The 19,872-nt window shown below is 34.4% G+C and overlaps 2 protein-coding genes across 3 annotated transcripts; one reads left to right on the plus strand and one right to left on the minus strand.

The window, feature by feature from the left end:
- Positions 1-8,071: 8,071 nt before the first annotated feature.
- On the minus strand, positions 8,072-9,192 carry LOC114398543 (protein MAIN-LIKE 1-like). The gene is made up of 3 exons (XM_028360727.1): positions 9,108-9,192; positions 8,815-9,011; positions 8,072-8,422 (listed from the first exon to the last, which is right to left on the minus strand). The coding sequence occupies exons 1-3, from the start codon at positions 9,190-9,192 to the stop codon at positions 8,072-8,074; spliced, it is 633 nt and encodes a 210-aa protein (XP_028216528.1).
- A 2,493-nt stretch (positions 9,193-11,685) lies between these two features.
- On the plus strand, positions 11,686-17,457 carry LOC114399241 (O-acyltransferase WSD1-like). Of its 2 annotated transcripts, none has more exons than XM_028361383.1 (5): positions 11,686-12,089; positions 13,451-14,026; positions 14,699-15,055; positions 16,055-16,192; positions 17,014-17,457. In XM_028361383.1, the coding sequence occupies exons 1-5, from the start codon at positions 11,901-11,903 to the stop codon at positions 17,188-17,190; spliced, it is 1,437 nt and encodes a 478-aa protein (XP_028217184.1). In that variant the 5' UTR covers positions 11,686-11,900; the 3' UTR covers positions 17,191-17,457. The 2 variants fall into 2 exon arrangements, with proteins under 2 accessions (XP_028217184.1, XP_028217185.1); XM_028361384.1 differs by having other exon boundaries at positions 11,690-12,089; positions 17,041-17,457.
- Positions 17,458-19,872: the final 2,415 nt, after the last annotated feature.

The following is a 19,872-nucleotide window of genomic DNA, read 5'->3' on the forward strand; positions in this document are numbered from 1 at the left end:
AGTTGGTCCCAATTCGCCTTTCCTTTTTCGACGCACGAGCGGTAACCTTGTAGCGGATAGACGGGCCTACCTTCTTGGAGAAAAAGGTGTGAAACCAGCCCCACATAGAGAGCTGGAGTACAGCAAACAATCCTTGCATTGCTTTCTTCACATCTTCGGTCGAAGGTGTCATATAGGTCGGCTAGCATAGCGACAACCGGACTTTCCTTGTGGTTATGATAGGCGAGAAAAACGTCGATCGCTGCCAGGTCCACCAACCCATCCACATTTGGAAAGAGGACTCCCTCGAAAATCAACAGTGTGAGAATATCTATGAATGGGGTCCACTCGCCTTTATCTGCCAAGATTCTTGCTTTTACCTCCAAATATTTTCTCGGTATTCCGACCACCCCATTTTCGACTTGCCTTTGGCGGTCTAATTCCTGCGCCGAGATTTGGACTTTTTTTAGAAATCCTGGCCAATGAGGGGTAGAACCCTGAGAAGAGGTATGGTTTCCTTCCCCCTAGAGGACATCCTAGGATTTCTTCGAATTCTTCCACCATGGGTGATAGTTGGAAGTCCCCAAAAGTGAAGCACCTCAACGGATGATCATAATACTGGGCAAGGGAGGCAATGGACTCTGTGGAGACTTCTACCCTAGCTAGGTCCCAAATCTTACCATAGGCTTTGCAGAAGGCTTGCCTTTGAAGTTGACCCATTAATTGCCCCAACTTTCGTAAACTGGTGACCTCTAAGCTCTTGATTTTGACTTGATAGAACCTCTTTTTAAACGAAGGCTTTTGACTTAATCCCATGTTTTACTAAAGTGAAATAAAATCTAGTGCGAATCAAAACTCCGACATCTATCATGGGTGGAATGGATGAATGCATGAAGAAATGCATATGACACAGATGCAATTTATGAATACGGGAGCCCGAGAAACTGTCTCCTTCTTAGATACAACGTCTAGGGGTAGCAAAGTACCCCAACGTATGTATTTAAAACGGTGACACGGACCCTTCGTTGGTTTGCTAAAGTGAGGGGATCAAAGACGAAACCTACGCATGATGCATATGCGAAAGGCACAACACGGGGATGTACATAGTACGACAATATTCACAAACAAATATAAGCAAAAGGGTATATGATACTTATGCATGGCAGTGTGAAAAATGGCACGCAACGTGTTTGCTCCGTGCCCCTATTTAAGGGACCTATAAGGGAAAGAGCTAACTAGGCTTTTAGTAATAATCCCCAAGGTAATCATATCTCTCTTGATGGTTTCTAGAGGTATCATCCCCTTCGAAGAACATACTGCAGCAGTAGGGACTACTAGCAACAATAAGTTTTCAAAGAGAAAAGCTCTAGATGAGGGTTCACTGTAATCAAGCAAGTCGGAGACCTAGCATGATCACAGATTCACCTCCACTCCTTATGTTCCCATGAACCCGGGTATAGGGCCCTTTTTCACTCACAGTGTGTGCAAATAGTGTTAGTGTTTGTGTGCATCAAATGAATAAATATTTACCTCATGCATACATTCTAAAACACACTAAAAGCAACAAATAGTTTATATACACAAGAACATAAGACAAATAAAGGGAAACCAACAAAGGAGAAAGTCATGATAAAACATTGCACAAGATTAAATGGCCTAACTCTCTAAAAAACAGTCCCCAGTGGAGTCGCCAACTGTCGCAACCTACCCTTCGGCGGGAGGGCGACGCGAGACTCGCGGGATGCGTGTTCCACGAAAGGAATACGCGCGGAGTCGCCACCAACGTTTATTCGAGGAAAACGTCGGAAAAACCGGAAAAGACGCGATCTACGAACTTTTAAGTTAAAGGTTCGGGAGTTGTATTTACGCACGGGGAAGGTATTAGCACCCCACACGTCCGCCCCAAGGGACGACAGCCTTTAATCGAATGTGCAAACATGACTTTGATTTTTTATGTTCCCTTTTTATGTCTCTATATCCTTTATACCCTTTTTATATTTTCCTTTTTTGTGGTCGACAAGGGTGTTTCCCTTTGCTCCTACGTATTCCTCAATTTGCGATGAGGAAATCAGACCTACGTAGTTCTTTTTTATCAAGTGATTCTTTTTTACTTAAGTGGTGATCATTTTAAGGCGTTGGACCTTAAAAATGATCCATTTTACTTAGTGAGAAATTGAGATGACAAACTTCAAAAGCCTATTTTTGTGGACGAGCTTGACTAGGCGAATTGATTTTAGCCTTTAGTTTCACTTTAGTTATTAATCAATTCGATTAAGAATGAGAAATTCCAAAGAGAAAACGTCCGATTGATTTTCTACTTTATTTTACTAAAAGATGTCTTTTTGATTATTATATTATTTTTTACCTCTTTTTGATTTCCAACGTGGTTACGGCACGACCGAACGGTCGGAATTTATTTTAACCGAAGTTAATGGATAATGCAATTCAAACGTTCGGTGGAAATTTATTTTATTTTTAAGTTAAGCGAGAAATGACTTAAGTAAAATGGCTTAAGCACGTCAACAGGGGTATAAAAAGTAAACAAAACGAGAATAAAAATGCACGAAACACAATGTGGACCATTACGGGTACATAGAATGAATCGAAAAGCTTGGTTCGAGGTACTTACCCGTTGAAGATCGAAGAACGATGAAGAACGAATGAAGAACGTCGAAGAACGGTTGAAACCTTTGCGAAATTCTTCACGGAAAACGTTTCGGAAACGTTTCGGAAGCGCCTCGGCTTAGATTTTCTTCACGGAAACGATTTTTCCAAGCAAATTCGAAAGAGAGAGAAGTGCCTAAGGGGCTGAACCCCTTCCTTCTTCACTTCCTCCCCTATTTATAGCAAAATAGGGGAGGTGGTTGCCGCCCAGCTCGCCCAGGCGAGCAGGGTTGCTTCCTCCAGAAGCAACCGCCTTCTGGAGGAATATTCCAGAGGGCCCAAGTGGGCCTGGGTGCTATTTGCACCCCCATTTTTACTAAGTACACCCCCCCTCTGCTGTTTTTTGGTGATTCTTTTTTCGTAAAGTTACGGAAACTTACGAATTTTGTAACGATACTCGTTTTCTTTCCGTAATGTTACGGAACCTTGCGGATTACATAATCATCCCCTTTTTGACTTACGGAATGTTACGGAACCTCACTTAATTATGCAACGATGCTTCCATTTGATTTCCGGTGTGTCACGGAAACTTACGGATTGTGCATCAATATTTTTTTGGTTTTTCGGCATGTCCTGGAATTTCACAAATTGCCTAATGATGGGTGCCAAGCACCTCACGAGGACCAAAGAATGGTCGCACGTCATCGAGCAAAGGTCCCCGGACGAAATTAGGGTATGACAGCCACTAATGAATTGTAATAGCCAATAATGAGTGGTAATGGCTAGTAAATGCATTCTTGATAGTAGAATGCCTATATAAGCACATGAATTTGGTCCCTGAGCTCATCCTTTTCGAATTCAGTCTGATACACCATCTAGAGAAAGAAAGAGAGAGAGCTTGGAAGAACCAAAACAAGAAATTCTTCATGGCAATGGCTGGAGGTATGATTTTGATTTTATTTTCCGCATTTTGTTAATAACCTGTGTTTCTTTTATAGTTTGTAATATCATAGGTTAAAGGTTTAGTCTAACATCCTTCTCTCTTTTGTTTGATGAAGATTATCCTATTTGGCGACCAGCCTCTGATGGTATTCTCACCCTAAAGATAGCGAAGTTACACTTCCATAGGCCGCAACCCGTTTCTTGGGGTAAGCTGATCTAGTCTAATGTTATTCCCTCATCTAGATCCTTTATCTTTTGGAGATGCTTGGATGTACAATAAATTGCCCACAGATGAACAACTTAAAACAAGAGGTTGTTTGATTGTCTCTCGTTGCTCTGTATTATCTTTCTGAAGATTTAACTCATCACATTTTCTTTTATTGCTCTTTTGCCAAGCAGTTCTGGATTTGGTTGCAATCTATGCTGAATATTTCTGTTGACATTGTTTTTTTTTATTCGTTGCTGGACATGTTGAAAAAATATTGGAGTAAGCAAGTTGGAGATGCTATTTTATCTCTTATTATCAATGTAGTTTGGGTAGAGCTGTCAAAACGGGTTGCACCAGTAACTTGGCCAAAAGAACCTGTATTGGTACACCCCATCCTTCAAAAGTATGAGTCTCAGAGGAATGAGAGACCTCCCAAGACCCTTTGGTATTGAAGAAATTTTCGAGAATACGAAGAACATGGTTGAAGCCAACAACATCATGCAAAACATGGCTTGGGGAAGTGCTTCCTCCTCCCATATTCCAAGCCAAATCACCCCAACTCCTAACAATAATGGGAGGGTGTATGTTGCAAATCCAATAAATCAGTTTGATGGAGCTAGTAAACATGGAATGAACATGCAACAAATTAATGCTTGCTTTGGTTACATTCCCACAATGGCTCAAGAAAGTACTAATTCTACTTCCTCATATCCAAGGCAATTCAATTGCTTGCAAAACATCCCTCAAAGCCAACCCATATTTGAAGATTTAAAGCCACTTGATTATAAGAATGAGATGGTAGATTTTAGTTATCAAGTTGATGTGCCACTAGATTCAACTAATCAACTTGGTGTGTATGCAGACTGGACTAATAATCAATTCGGTGACTTTGAGGACTGGATTAATCGACCTATTGATTGGTCTAATCAACCAGTTAATGGTGATCTTGTGGGTTTGGACAATAAACCTAACGAATCTATCTTGCAAAATATTCCTGTTCAATATTAGAATAAGCAACAAGGAGGAGCTTTGCATGTCTTGCCACCACCATTGAATGGATTTCAAACAGATTGCTATAATGTGAATTTCTGAGTGGCTAGCTTTGAGTAGACTTTGATTTTGATGCTCTTATTATTTAGTTTAGTATATTAGTTTTAGGCATTTATATTATATGCTTGAAAGTGCATTAATTTTGGTTGGAAAAGTAGGTTTTATGTGGGCAGAAAGTGCAGGTTTTGTTTTCATGTATATGTAGTTTCAGAGTATTATCTATACTATTTAGTATTTCTTCTAAATATTTATGTAGTTGAAGTTTAGTTATACTATTATTAGCTGCTGTTATCATATAGACGTTGGGGTTGCGTTTTGAGAAATGGTGAATGTTTGGTGAATTTATGCGTTCAACTAATATAGTTTTTGTGTAGGAGCTATGATGCATTGCTAGGTGGTAAATTTGAGATATCATGTTTATCTATTTGAGGTTGTAACTCTTGCTTTTTTTTTGGTTTGGATCACATCTTGTGTCTTATTCAAGACTTCTAATAAATTTTCTCTTTTGCTGCTAAAACAGAGTAAAATAAAAATATTATTAGACTTTATGTCTTTCCTAGATGAACATTATAATTTTCAAAGAAAAAGTTAAATAAATAACATCTTAAGGTGACCTTTTAATAGTGTATATGTGCATGGAACTTTTATTTAGAAGTTATAAAGCAGCAAATTTATAAGGTGACCATTTTTTTTAAAGATAGTCTGGTAAAAAATACTAAATAAAATAATGTTGAACAATATTATAAAATATTAAAAGTGTATTTTAGGTGAGTTTTATTATATTTTTATTTAAAAGAACAAAATATATTAAAATTTTAAAAAATATTACAAAATACTAATAGATTATTTTTTAGGTGAGTTAAGTAAGTCAACCCGCCTCACCACGAGTTAAGCTTGGATTGAGCTGGGTCGTAAGTGGAATGGGTTAAGTTTTACAATCAATTGCAAAAAAAATTTCCTTTTTACGCAAGTGCATTTTTTGGCCCAGTCCATATTCGTGATGGGCCAGGTTGATCGATAGGTTTGGGCCTATTTTGGTCACATGGGATTGTAGGAAGCAACTCCTTTTTTTATAATAATGCTATCCTTTTTTAGGCTCAACTCATTTCAATTGTTGATTTTATGACTGGCTCTCACTTTAAAGGTGACTTTGCTTACTCCACGAATGAGTTGATTTTTTTTAAGAATTTCTCCATTGATATCCACCCTCCTAAAAATCAGATTATCAAATTTGTTTGGTAGTTTCCCTCACTATTTGATAATGTCAAGTGCAATGCTTGTATCTTTTGTGACCACCTTTGGCTCTTTGGCTCAGCTAGAGGTTCCCTTGGCCATGTAGCCTTTGTCGGTATCTTTCGTGACCACCTTGGTGGAGCTTTGGGTTGTTTTGCTTCTTACATCGGTCCAAATAGCCCTCTATGCAGAGCTTTTTGTTGTTATTATTCTTCCTCTAGAGATGGCCAAGGATAACGGTTGGCATTGAATCTGGTTGGAACATGATCCTTCCCTGGTCATCCAAACTTTCAACAACCCCTCTGTTGTTCCTTGGCACATTAGAAGTATATGGAAAAATTGTTAGCCTTTTTTTAAAAATATAATTTTTAATTGCACCCACATATATAAATATAATTTTTAATTGCTCTCACATATATAGGATGGGAACTCTTGTGCAAGACTGATTGGCTAACTTTGACATTTACTCTAGGAATTATCATACATGGTGGAACTTTATCCCTCTTTTTTTTGGTGAATTCTATCCCTCTTTTGTTAAAAACAAGTTCCTTACGGAGTATCTTCCTAGCTACATGTTTTGTTGATTTTGGTGAGGCTATTGCTAGGTGCACCCAACATTATTACTGGTGCACCCAGCATTCTTTAAAAATCCCATAAGTGCCCCTGCATTTTTCCCTTTTACGGATCAACTTGATCCGTAAAAGTCTTATGGATCAACTTGATCCGTAAGTCTTTTACGGATCAACTTAATCCGCGAGTCTTCTACGGATCAACTTGATCCGTAGGAGACTGGATTTTTTGAAAATTTAAACTTTATTAAAACAAATTTTCATTAAATTAATTAATTAGTAATAAATAATGAATGTAGACATGTTTTAATTTTTAAATGACATTTCTAATTTACTAAGGCAATAATAATATAACATTTCTAATTTAGTCATTTCTAATTCGATGAATTTGGAATGAATTTCCAATATAAACATAAATAACATGTAAACGTTAACACTAATATTATAAACTAATATTATTAACCAAAATAACTTATAATATACAAAATGTTCAGTCAAATACATCATCCAAAACTGATAATATCAAAGGTTTGAATAAACTATGGTTGATCCATGCACTGCCCACGTCAAGACCTCACATACACATTGCAGTCTTTTGTAACACCCCTGGCAATCTTGAGGCATTTTTGGATTACCTCATGTGTCGATGTGCCTGGCGCATTTAGATGCTGCTTCCAACGCCTCCGCGATGGCATGGCAAGCATGTGTCGATGTGCCTGGCGCATTTAGATGTTGCTCCAACGCCTCCGCGATGGCATGGCAAGCCTCCTGTTAAATTGTAAACAAAGGAATTATACAAATTAGTATTAAAATAATTCAAGTAAATGACATACATGTAACCAAATAGTAACACTTACCACTGCATGTCTGGGCTCATCCGCATTAGAATCTGCATGTGTGGATACTGGTGTTGGCTTTTGAGGGATATGTGACTCTGGCATTTGAGGGATATGTCTGGGCTGCATCGCAGATGCATCTCGAGGAGGATCTGATGTCTGTGGCACAGTCATGAATGGATGTGATATCACGAAGAACCAGTCGATGTAGTCAGGCGCAAACTGACCTGACACAACACATGTGTCACCTGCTGGCGCCAGATGGTCTAAGTAGTGCGCCCACATATCGTCTACATCATCAAATGACACTTATGAATGGTCAGGGTGTGCAGGAATGCATTAGACGTATCCGAACTGGCACATAACCCTCTCCGGCCTTCAGAAACATGTAATCGGATGAAACTCATGGACTGGTCGGTGCTCTGCATATGGCATCCAGCAGACATCTGGAATCTTGAGACGATCCAGGCGTTGCCTGTACATCGCTGTAGATATCTTCTTGACAGTCTTCTTTGTGGCAATCCATCAACACGCACGTGGTGACACCACGTCGTAGTCTGAAATAAAATACCCTCATTAAAACATTTTTGTAATTAAATTATGAAAAACATGTTAATTACCTATAACAACGTGATGTAACTAGGAACCTGTCAGCTGGTTCTGATATTGGAATCATTAAGATGATCGTACATATGGACGAGGCCAGCAGCTCCCCATGCATACCTCCTAGTCCGAGTGAGGTCACGCAGGGCGTCTAAGAAGACCACATGAGCATGGGTTGCACTCTTATTAAAAAAAAGAGTGTAACCCAGAAGGTGAAGAAGATAAGCACAAGCTGTAGTTGTCCAGTGTTGTGTCTGACATTTGCGCTGATAAATGTCTCGTAGCCAATACAGGCATACGTATGGTCCACAACACTGTCCTGTCTCGGCGATGGCTACCTCTAGTGAGACCATCAGTAACTCAACCAACATTAGCATCGCCTCGTCGATGTACAGAGGCTGGAAGGTGTGGAAGTCGCCAATGATCAACAGATGCAGAAGAGACACGATGTCATCCAGCATGATGGATACCTCCCCCACTAGAAGATGGAAAGTACTCGTCTCCTGGTGCCACCTCTCGACAAACGAGGATATAAGTCTCCGATCGCCGGTGTCTACTAAACATGCGATTAGAGGACTTAATCATGTCCCAGCAACCATCTCCTCAATTGCAAGAATAGGCCTGCCTAATTTATGCACCTTCCTCCCATGGGAGGATAACTTCAACTCAGGCCGTTCTTGAATTGAAGTATAAAGGAACAGACAATTTATTAAAATAATATTTAACAGATAACTTAAATTGAATAAAAAAGAATACTTAGCAGATAACTTACATTGAATATTATAAATACCTTTCCGGACCATACGTTGGCTACAACATGCTCAGCATACTCCGTAAGCACAGATGGGTCCCTGGGTCCACCAGGAAATCCCTCAGCCTCATTTGCAACATCTTTTGCACCGGTATCCTGTGTGTCAGTCTCTGCACCGGTGTCATGTGCATCAAAATCTACCATGGGCTCATTGCCAGCTACAACAGGCTCAGCCTCTGGTACCGCAGGTACCGCAGGCACATCATCGGCAACAATGACAGGTACCCGTCACCTGCATGCCGATGTGGTCGTCCTTCGGCGCTGGGGAGCACCGTCAGAATCATCACCATCCCTTCTCCCCAGACCTTTGGCAACAACCCTACCTAACGCACAACATAATCCTCTAGTCTTAACCATGATCTGCAAATGTCTACCACAAATTCCATCACTAAACCACACAATTTCAAAGGGTATTTTGTATTTTCCCTTCTCAAGGAGAAATTTAGAAATTCTATGTGTGTGTGTGTGGTTTTGGAAATATGGTTTGGGAGATTTGGTGCTTTGTGTTTGGGTTTGGACTTTTGAATGATTGACTAGTTTGAAGAAGACTTGGTAATGGATATAGTTGAATGTGTGTTTCTGAACATTATTTGGGTAGTGCTTAGGTTTGAAGTTGGATTTCAGGGCAATGCTGAATCTGGATTTTAGAATGAGAATTGCTTTGAAATGCACGTGCATTGTTCATTAGTTGTTCAGTAACAAGGTGAAGTTGAAGAGGATCATAAAGTATTTGAGTGTTTAGATTAAGCTTTTTGGTATTCAAAGCAAAATTTCAATAAGAGTGCATGCCTGCTTTGGAAAATTTCAGTAGAAGAGTGAAGATTTTAATAGGGTGACAAATTTTGGAAAATTGGAGGATTTCGAGTTCAAACAACTAAATGAAGCCTTGGTGCAATGCAATCGTAAGGTTGCTTCCTTATGCCTTGTAGGACATAGGTTTAAATGCTGGAAACAACCTCTTCGTATGTTGGGGTATGTGTACATGTACACTTCTGAGAACTCACTGGGCTCTCTTGCATTGAATCCAATGTCCATTTTTTATGTTCAAACAAAGGAAGTAGGAATGCTCTAGAAAGTTCTTAAAAAGGAGTACAAGGTTCTAATTTTTTTATCATCCTTTTGGGATTCTAATGAGTCACTAAATTTAAGGGTTTCAAACACATAAGTAGGAGAAACTTGAGCAAAACTTAATAGTTTGTGTTCAAAGTAAAGCTACAACCATTAGTTTGTGTTCCTATTTTCAATTGCATATTCACTACCATACAGGATATAAATAAAGTAATAAACCACTGAAACCTTCAAAATATAAATTCACACCAAACAAAATATCTTAAACAAACATTATACTTTCATACATTAATACAAACAAAAAAACCTCAAAACCAAATTTTAAAACAATAACTTAAACAACCATTATACAATATCATACTTCAGGCTAAAAGCTTCAAAAGTAACCCTAAACCCTTATTAAAAACCACTTTTCATTATTATAACCTAATTTCAAATTTTTAAAATTTAAAAAGCTTCACGCAGATCAAGTTGATCCGTGTGAAGCATGCCTGAATCAAACCAAATACGAATCAACTAAAACCTACAGGGATCATCTACATCCCTACCCTACCCTATGACTACTCAGCCAAATGCATACGCGGATCAACTACCATAAGCACTACACAAAAACCCCACAATGGAAACACAAATGACATCGAGGGAGAAGAGTGCTTACCTCGACAATGTCGACGAGCTGAAGAAGAAGAAGAAGAAGAAGAACAAAGCAACGGGCCAAGAAGCAGAGGAGAAGACAACGCCACATAATGGAACTGGGTGGACATTGTAGAAAGAAGGAAGAAGACGACGCTGGATTGTTGGGTGCACAGGCCACAGGGTCGTAGAAGAAGGAAGAAGGTCGCGGAACAAGAAGAAGAAGCACAAAAGAAGAAGTGGGTGGGTGCAAAACTTTTAAAAAAATAACCAGGGGTATTTTTTACTTTTACCCTTAAGTGATGGGTGTATCAGCAATAATGTTAGGTGCACCTAACAACTCCCTTTTGGTGATGGGTTTTGACCTAATTCCCTCAACTTTTTCTCTTTTCTTTTACTTTTTATTTATGATATTTGTGGGTTGTTGTTGTTTGGGTCTGGTGGGGACGCCAACCTAGTTGGGGTTCTAGTCCTCGCTTCCCATGGCTATCCCTTTTATTTTGAAAGGTGGAAAATTAAATTTACCATATAATCCTATGATACCTTTTTCCACATTCTAGCTTTTTCAAAAAATAAAATAAACATACACTATTTTTTTCTACATTCTTTTTTTTTCCATCACTTCATTTATTTAATGTGTTATTTTGTCTAGCTGTCTTTCCCTTCTTTATATCTTCCTTTCTTTCCACTCCATAGTCCATACAATCTTATTTTTGGGAAATTAAAATGATTTGGTGGTCCGAGATTATTATGATTCCCATTAATTTCTATTTGATACACTTATAGATAAATATTAGTATTATTTCTTTCTCATACATTAAAAACTTAAATAAATCAACCTTACGTAAAGATTCTTTGAGACCATAAATATGTATGTACGTAGTTGCATACTAGTATCAATAATTTCTTCATTGTGGAACGTACCATCTTCACTTTAATTATCTCAACCGAATAGGAGCTGGACTTTTTGGTTTAGGTGGCAAATTAAATTTACTATCTATATTCTAATCCTATGCCACCCTTTCTTACATCTTATCTTAGTTTCTTCCTCACACAGACAGAGTGAGTATTGAATGCTATAAAGCTACCACAAATTCTATAATTTGAGAAAACATTATGGAACCGCCCAAGGGTAGCGGGTGCTAGTTGTGTGACCATTAAAGAGGAGCAAAAAACAAAAACGGAAATATTCAATTAATTACGTACTCTCAACAATGCCCTTTCCCTATTCTCTTCTCTCTCTCTCTCTCTCTCTCTTCCCATTGTATATATCTAGCCCCAACTCAAGAAACTGAATCTCAACAACAAAACTTATTCTAACACTATAGTACTACTCTTTTTTTCTTGCCTGAAGTGAAGGAATAATGGAAAGATTTCATGAGGAAGAAATTGAAGAGCCAGTGAGTCCAACAGGGCAATACTTGACAAGCTCTTCACTAAGTGTGTACATTCTTGGTGTCTTGGAAAGTGAGGTTCCCATTGATGACTCTCAAACCGTGCCACTTCTTCAGAATCTCTTCCTTCCCATCAACTCACGTTTCTCCTCCATCATGGTAACCATGTCAATGACTTCACTCACTCGATCCCTCCTTTAATTTGTATTCTTATTTCCCTCTGAATTGCATGTTTTCGCTTTAATTATTGGTTTGGATAAATTTGTATTCTTTTTTCTGCGTACAATGATAGTCATTAACAAGATTTGAACCTAAGACATTATATAAACTATCACAACCTCGTATTATTAGATATCCTTTCAACAAATGTTTACATGAAAAAAAATAACAAAGTTAAATTAAATGAAAAATGTTTGAAGAACACGATCTATTCACATAGGTTTTTTTTTTTTAACAGTTTAAAATAAGAGTTTGGTACAGTTCTTTGTTTTATTTCCTTTTTAAAGTAAATGAAAAATGTTTGGAGTAGTTGCAGCCTTAAAATCCGTAGTCATGTTTGGAATATATGTTGACCAAATCTGAGGTCTTAATAAAAGGATTAAGTGGGAATGTAATTATTAATGGGACAACATGTGTCATCTGTTCTGTACTTCTGTTTTATTAACTAAACACGAGTGGGAATCAAAGACACAAGAGAGAAATGGGTCGAAGCAGCATTTTTATTAGGATTTATGTAGATATCGTATTGCTTTTCAGGATAGCTTTTGATGGTCGTATTTTTTTTATAATAATAGCAACGAGGTTTGAGTATTAAGGACTTCGGTTCAAACTACATAAATCTTTTACTACGTACTATACTAATTTTAGTGAGTTAAAATTTATAATTGCATCTAATTTTATTTTATTGTTTTTGGTAGGGTACTTAATTTTATTTAAAATTTGCTTATAAAATTACTAGGAAAAACTTTGCTGCGATGTTGATCGTGAGTGAATATTAATTAAAAAAAAATAGGTGATACAAATTTTAACAGACCAATATATTAACTAAACTTTCTTTTTTACTGTGTTATTCTATTGTAAGGAGTGGTTTTCGAAAAACAATTTGAACAGAATGGAAAAATACTGGATTTGGGTAGAGAAGAAAGAGGAAAAAAAGAAAATAACATACAGTGATAAGTAATGTGATGGAACAAAAAGGAAGTGAAAATGAGATGAAAAAAATAACAATTAAGTTGCACACATACCCACACGTGTAGATCAATAGCTTAGATCTAAATCTAAATCCATACGCACAAGAAAAAAAAAAAAGCAGTGCATTACATCGATTATTTCATTTCATCAAAATTATACATTTTTTGTCAATATATAATAAAGTTCTCGTTTATTGTTTGTGCTATACACATGCATGTACTGTGTATAAATATGGTACATCATTAATTAGGCATACCTATACGCTTTTACTGTTATTGATGGCTCCAAAAAAAAAAAACTACTAACTACGGAGTATTTTGAATTAATAGATTAGGGACAAAAATGGGGAGAAGAAGTGGAAGAAAGTTGAAGTTAAGCTGGAGGACCATATCAAAGTTCCTACATTTCCCAATGGCAAGTCATCCAACTTGTTCTTATATGATGAATACCTTGATGAGTACATGTCCACAATAGCTGTGGAACATTTACCACAAAATAGGCCACTATGGGAACTTCACATTATAAAATACCCAACAAGCAATGCTAAGGGTACCTTGGTGTTCAAACTCCACCATGCCCTTGGGGATGGTTTTTCTCTCATGGGTGCCCTTCTTTCATGCATGCAAAGAGCTGACAACACCTCTCTTCCCTTCACACTCCCATCAAGCCAAAGGCCCAAAGCATCATCAATTTCCAACACCAAAGGGTTTTTCAAGAAATTGCCCTCCATTTTCTTCCAAACTATATCCGAATTTGGATGGAGTTTCTTGAAAAGTAAGTTGATTGAAGATGATCAAACACCAATAAGGTCTTGTGCGGAAGACTTCAAGACTCGCCAAATGACCATCTCAGATGTCACCTTCTCATTGGATCTTATCAAAGACGTGAAATCCAAACTTGGAGTGGTAGGTGAAATATCTCTCTTAAATTAATAACACTAATCTTTAATAATATGATTTTGATTGTATATAATTTTAAGGATAAATTTTACTTTCATCTCGTAATAATTTTATGTTTTTTAGTTAACTTAATTATCTTTTTAAACTTTTTTTAAGCTTAACAACATTTTTTGTTCATTTATGTACTATAGTCATTTTTCCAATTTGGTATTTCTTATTTTTTGCAAAATTTCTTTTAATTTGTATAGTTTTGATTTATTCATTGCTTGACATTTTGATATTTAACGAAAATACCAATGTGCCACTATACATTCGGGTTAATATTTTCATTAAATATTAAATGTCAAGTTAATAGATGAATTAAGATTGGACAATTAAAATAATAAGGGATTAAATTTGAGGAAAAAATTAGGAAAATCAAATTCAAGAAATGACATAAATAAAGAAATTAAAAGTGTAATTAAGTCCTTAAATTTATTGATCACAATTTTAATGACTATTATAATTTTCTTCCTTTAACCTAACATTAGGGGGTTTAATTTGGTGACATAAACAATGTTTTTAGAAGGACAAATTAAAAGCGAAATTAATAAAGGAGTAACTTAATTAGTTTTAATCTTAATTGTCACTATCTTGATATTGATTTGTTAATTTTTGGGTTATGTCACTAAATTACAGAGCATAAATGATGTGCTTGCTGGAGTAATTTTTTTTGGCATTCGGCTATACATGCAAGAAATTAATCTGAAATCAAGCCAAACCCAATCCACAGCATTGGTGTTGCTGAACACAAGAAACATTGAAGGTTACAAGTCTGTTAAGGAGATGATTGAGAAGACCAATAGTCGTTCTGCATGGGGGAATCAATATGCCTTTTTGCATGTTTCAATTCCAGAGCTTAGTGACTCCAAATATGCAAACCCACTTGAGTTTATAAGGGAAGCCCATAAGGATATGACCAAAAAGAAAAATTCTTTGGCCACTCCTCTCACTGGCATGCTTCTAGATATGCTCAGAAAACTCAGAGGTCCTGAGGTGGGTAGCTAAGCTTAATTAAATGCTATCATCTTTCATTTTTAATTCTAGGAGACTTGATACTAATTAATGCATTTTTTTTTTTTTAATTTTATACACTTTTAGATTTTTTTTAGTGTTGTTTTTCATTCAGAACTAAATTAAAGTTTCACATCAGTCATTTATATTGGTCTTTAATGTAAATCTTTGTTGCATGCATTAAGGAAGTCAAACTTTAATTTTAATTAAAAATAATATTTTTTTAAAAGAATTATATCTAAATATTATTCTTTTTAATAGTCATTTAAATTTATTAGTAATCATAAAATCATGTAAATCTTACTCATAGTTGAATGAGTGTTGCTTTAATATTCTTAAGTGATTTCCAATTATACAAATTAGTGTATTTTGGTAAGTATTTTTAAATTTTTTTATTAGTTAAAAAAATTGTTTGACGTTAATAATCATGTTTGGTAAATAAACTTATTTTAATTAGTAACTTATAGTAATTTTTGAAATGTTATTTCAAATTGCATTTTAAGATGGGATTTTATTTTATTTTATTGTGTCTATTCTTCCTCTTGCTAAAATTATGATTGCTATTATTTTTTAATAGTAACATACATAATATATAAAAATAATAATAATTGAAACTAAAAATTATACTTGAAATAATTATTCTATAAATAAAAAATTACAAGAGTTTAAAATTAGTTAAAAATACTAAAACTACAATAATTCAAAATATATTTTATCAATAAAATTAAATTAAAATTTATATAAAAACTCCATACAAAGCATGTTATTTTTATTACTTACATTGATCAACCACTTCAAAAGATATATAATTGTATCAAATATTTATAATTTAATAAACTAGTTTAACAACTTTCACTATCAACAAAATTTTTAACTAAATTTTTAATTTTCAGTAACTTTTTTTCTACTATTTTTACCAAACATAACCTTAATTGTGCATAATCATTTACATTTTTTTATTTATCTTAATACGGGTTTCAGGCTGCAGCTAGCTACTTACGCAGTACTTTGAGAAACTCAAGCACAACAATCTCAAACATCATTGGACCAGTGGAGCAAATGGCTGTGGCTAATCATCCAATTAAAGGGTTTTACTTCATGGTAGCTGGTTCACCTGAGGTATGATTGTACTTTTTTGTATGTTTTTTACACGCAATCTTGTCTCCAAAAACATGCATGCACGTGGTATATATAACACGCACACTTCCCTTTCCATTAATCAATCTTATGTCTGAAAGTTTTTAATGATCCCATTAATTTTTGTTCGTCGGTGAATTTTTGTTAGTTGGCATCATCAATGCATGTCAACCAAAAACAAAGCCGTATCTGTTTTGTAGCAGAACATTTTAATTAAAAAAACCAAGAATAATTTATTGATCAATTAATATTTTTACAGTACTACTACCTCCTATTTTTATATCCTTAGATGTTTAAAATTAATATATACTTAAATTAAGAAATATTTAAAGAAGTATAATATTAGAGTTTTGCTAATCAGTATCTTTTAAGGGTAAGATATCAATAGATAAAAATTTTTAAATTAGATTACATTAAAAATCACAGTAGAATGCACGGTTACACTTTTTAATAATAATAAAAAATCCCCAATTTATTCCCTAACAAGCAAACTCATCACATTGATTAGCATTTTCCATAATATTATTATATTTAGACTTAAATTCCTTACATTGATGCTTGATAGTTGATACCTACAGCTCATACTGAAATATTAAATAAGAATTTATTTGAGAAAAAAATTAGGTAGACTTTGAAACTCTAAAACATTAAATATTTCGGGATAAAAAAGAAGATTAATTTATTCAAAGAGATATATTACATAAAAATATAAATTTATTTCTTAATTATTTTTTGTACTCGCTAATAACATTGTAATATACTCTATCGTTCTGTCATATTAATTAATTTGTCTATTTTAAAAGATAATAAATATATTGACGGAGTTGCAGAGTCTCACCATGACGATCATGAGCTACATGGGAAAGATAAGAATTGCATTTGGAGTAGAGAAGAACTTCATCGACAAGCAATTATTCAAGTCGTGTTTGGAGAATTCTCTTGAGATGATAAAGGAAGCAGCAAAAAAGATTTCCGCATAAAATCAAATATGGAAGATATGTACTTTTTTTGTTGTTGTTGTGGAAGATATGTACTACCACTATATTCTATCTATATTCTTGTTAATATTTAATTATTTTATTTAAATATATGTGATGTGGTGATTCTGTAATAGAAATTTGTTTCTGAGTGGAATGTATTTTATTGAACTGGAACAGTATCATTACGGCCGGGCATGGCTGTTTTTAGTTGGGAAGTCCCTACATTACATCAAAAAGTAGAATTAAAAATGTTTTTTTTTTGTTTGATTTTTATTTGTATTCGATTGTAATATGAGTTTTGCCCTCAAATTTGTCTTGAAATTCAATTTGAAATGAAAGCGTTGTGTAAAATAAAACTGCAGGGATTTAAGACAAAATTGAGACAAAATTATGGAACCCAAATACACTTTCATAAACTGAATATAATCTAAAATATAAAAGACCTTTATAAACTTTAATCCAAATATAAAATATATTGAGAAAGGAAGCTAAATTAAATTCAAACCATTTCTTCATTTATCATGGACAATTTCATAGAATTTTTAACAAATGATCATGAGAGGTCTTAGCATCTTGTAACTTCTACTTTTTAGTTACGTATAAAGGAAAAATTAGGAGATATAAGAAGCAATAAATATCAAGGATACAATTCAATCTTGTTTTGATTTTTGTTGGAATATAAATATGAAGTGAAGTCTTATATTAGATAAAAAAAAAAATAACCACATGAAAGAAAGATTTATAAATCTAAATATTAAGGTTTTGAATTAAAGTATTATATTGTCTAATTCTCTATTCTAATATGTTCTTGACCTATTGGTGAATTGGTGTTTATTTTTTCTAACAATTGATAATAAGGTTAATAAGGTTGATTGATGATTTGACGTGATGATTAGTTCATATGAGTAAGGTGACATCAATGAATTTATAGACATAAGAACTCCTTCAATGGAAAGTCTTTTTCATGGAGTGAATTCATCCATGTTGTCAATGGGTTGCTTCACACTCTTTGGGCGACTCCTGTTTTCGACCTCGTATTTTCCAAACAGAGTGATGCTCGTTGTTGCATGTTTGATCCCCGGCGTTTGGTTTCATGACGGCGACCAAAGCAGGGAGAGAGAGAGGTGCCAGAATGAAGGGACTAGCATTCAGGGAACACAATTCTCTCACGTAAACATAAACACCCGTTAACTTTTGTGAAACTTAATGCAAAAAAATTATATGTCTGCATTAATGATGGAACATATTTTTATTGGCGGGGACAAGATCGGGGACAGGCATCGCGCGGACAGCACATTTTCATCCATGAAATATGTTATTTTAATAAGTTTATTATAGAAAGGCTTTTGTAGTGACTCATCTCCCATGGAGAGTAAACTTAGGTGGCTTAGGATGAATTATTTTAATTTGCAACTTTTTCGTACTAAATTTGCTGTGTTTGGAAAGGAAGGTTGTAAGTTTAAGGTGCAAAATTTGCATTTTATTTAAAAATTAAAAAGGATTTGCTACTTTATTGATGTAAAAGTTATGATATTATGAAAAACGGTATAATATTGCGAGAGTTTGATAAAAGAAAATATATATGTAAAAATAGTGGGCAAATAAAAGATAGGAATAAATTAATAAGGATTGATGTATTGGTTTAAGGTTTTGTTTTATCTATGTGTAAAAAAATATTTAATGAAAAAATTTATATTCGATTTTTTATGTGTAAAATTTTCTTAAATGAATAATAAATACATATTCTAAATGTGAATTTGTTTTTAAATCAGTGTGTTGAATTACATTTGTGATATAAAAAAAGATAAGAATGAACAATTATGTGTTCACTTTTTACAACCACATATATTAGTTGAATTTGTTCATTGATAATGATTTTTTTTTTCTTTTTCATTGTATATAATACAACTAATTGAATATATATAACATTAAATTTCATGTACGGACCCAAACACATGGATGAATACGAATTGATGCAGATAAATATCAATGGCCATTTTCATATGGTGTAACTATACAGAAATTTTTTGAGGAAACAAATGTAGAGAATTTAACTAATGCAAGATAAAATTAGTGGAAGATACCAAAAGCAATATATATTATACTCTCAAAAGAAGTGGATTGATGGTTAGGGACCGATTTAAGAGTTTACTAAAGGGGTTGAAATTTTTAAACAGTTATTCCTAACGTCACAATGAAACAAGCGTCAAACTTATAAAGATTGTTTACATGAAACTAGAAACTAATTCAAGTACAAGACTTTATTTTAATTCATTTAAAACTTTTCTATTAATTTGATTATGAAAATACTTGTCAACTTTTTTTTGTTTCAAAGGAAAAAGACTAAAATGCACAACTCTAAAATAAAACATCCCATGATATATATCCAACCTCACAATAATCCAAATTTTTTTAGGACATGCATATAAACATAAATCACACGATAAGGATAAACTACATGAACTTTAAGCCAATTAGCACTATACATGTAACACCTCATTTTTCGTGAAATAAATTAAAAAGGTTTTTCATGTAAAATAAATAGAGTTTTAGAAAAAAAATGATGAGGTTTTTGTAATTAAATAAATAAGGAGAAATAACTTTTATTAAAATAATGGTTTGAAGGAAAATAAAAAAGGATATTTGATTTATTCATTTGATAGGAAATAAAATAGAGTATTT

This window comes from Glycine soja, chromosome 19, assembly GCF_004193775.1.
Source record: "Glycine soja cultivar W05 chromosome 19, ASM419377v2, whole genome shotgun sequence".
In the NCBI taxonomy this organism is placed as follows: domain Eukaryota; kingdom Viridiplantae; phylum Streptophyta; class Magnoliopsida; order Fabales; family Fabaceae; genus Glycine; species Glycine soja.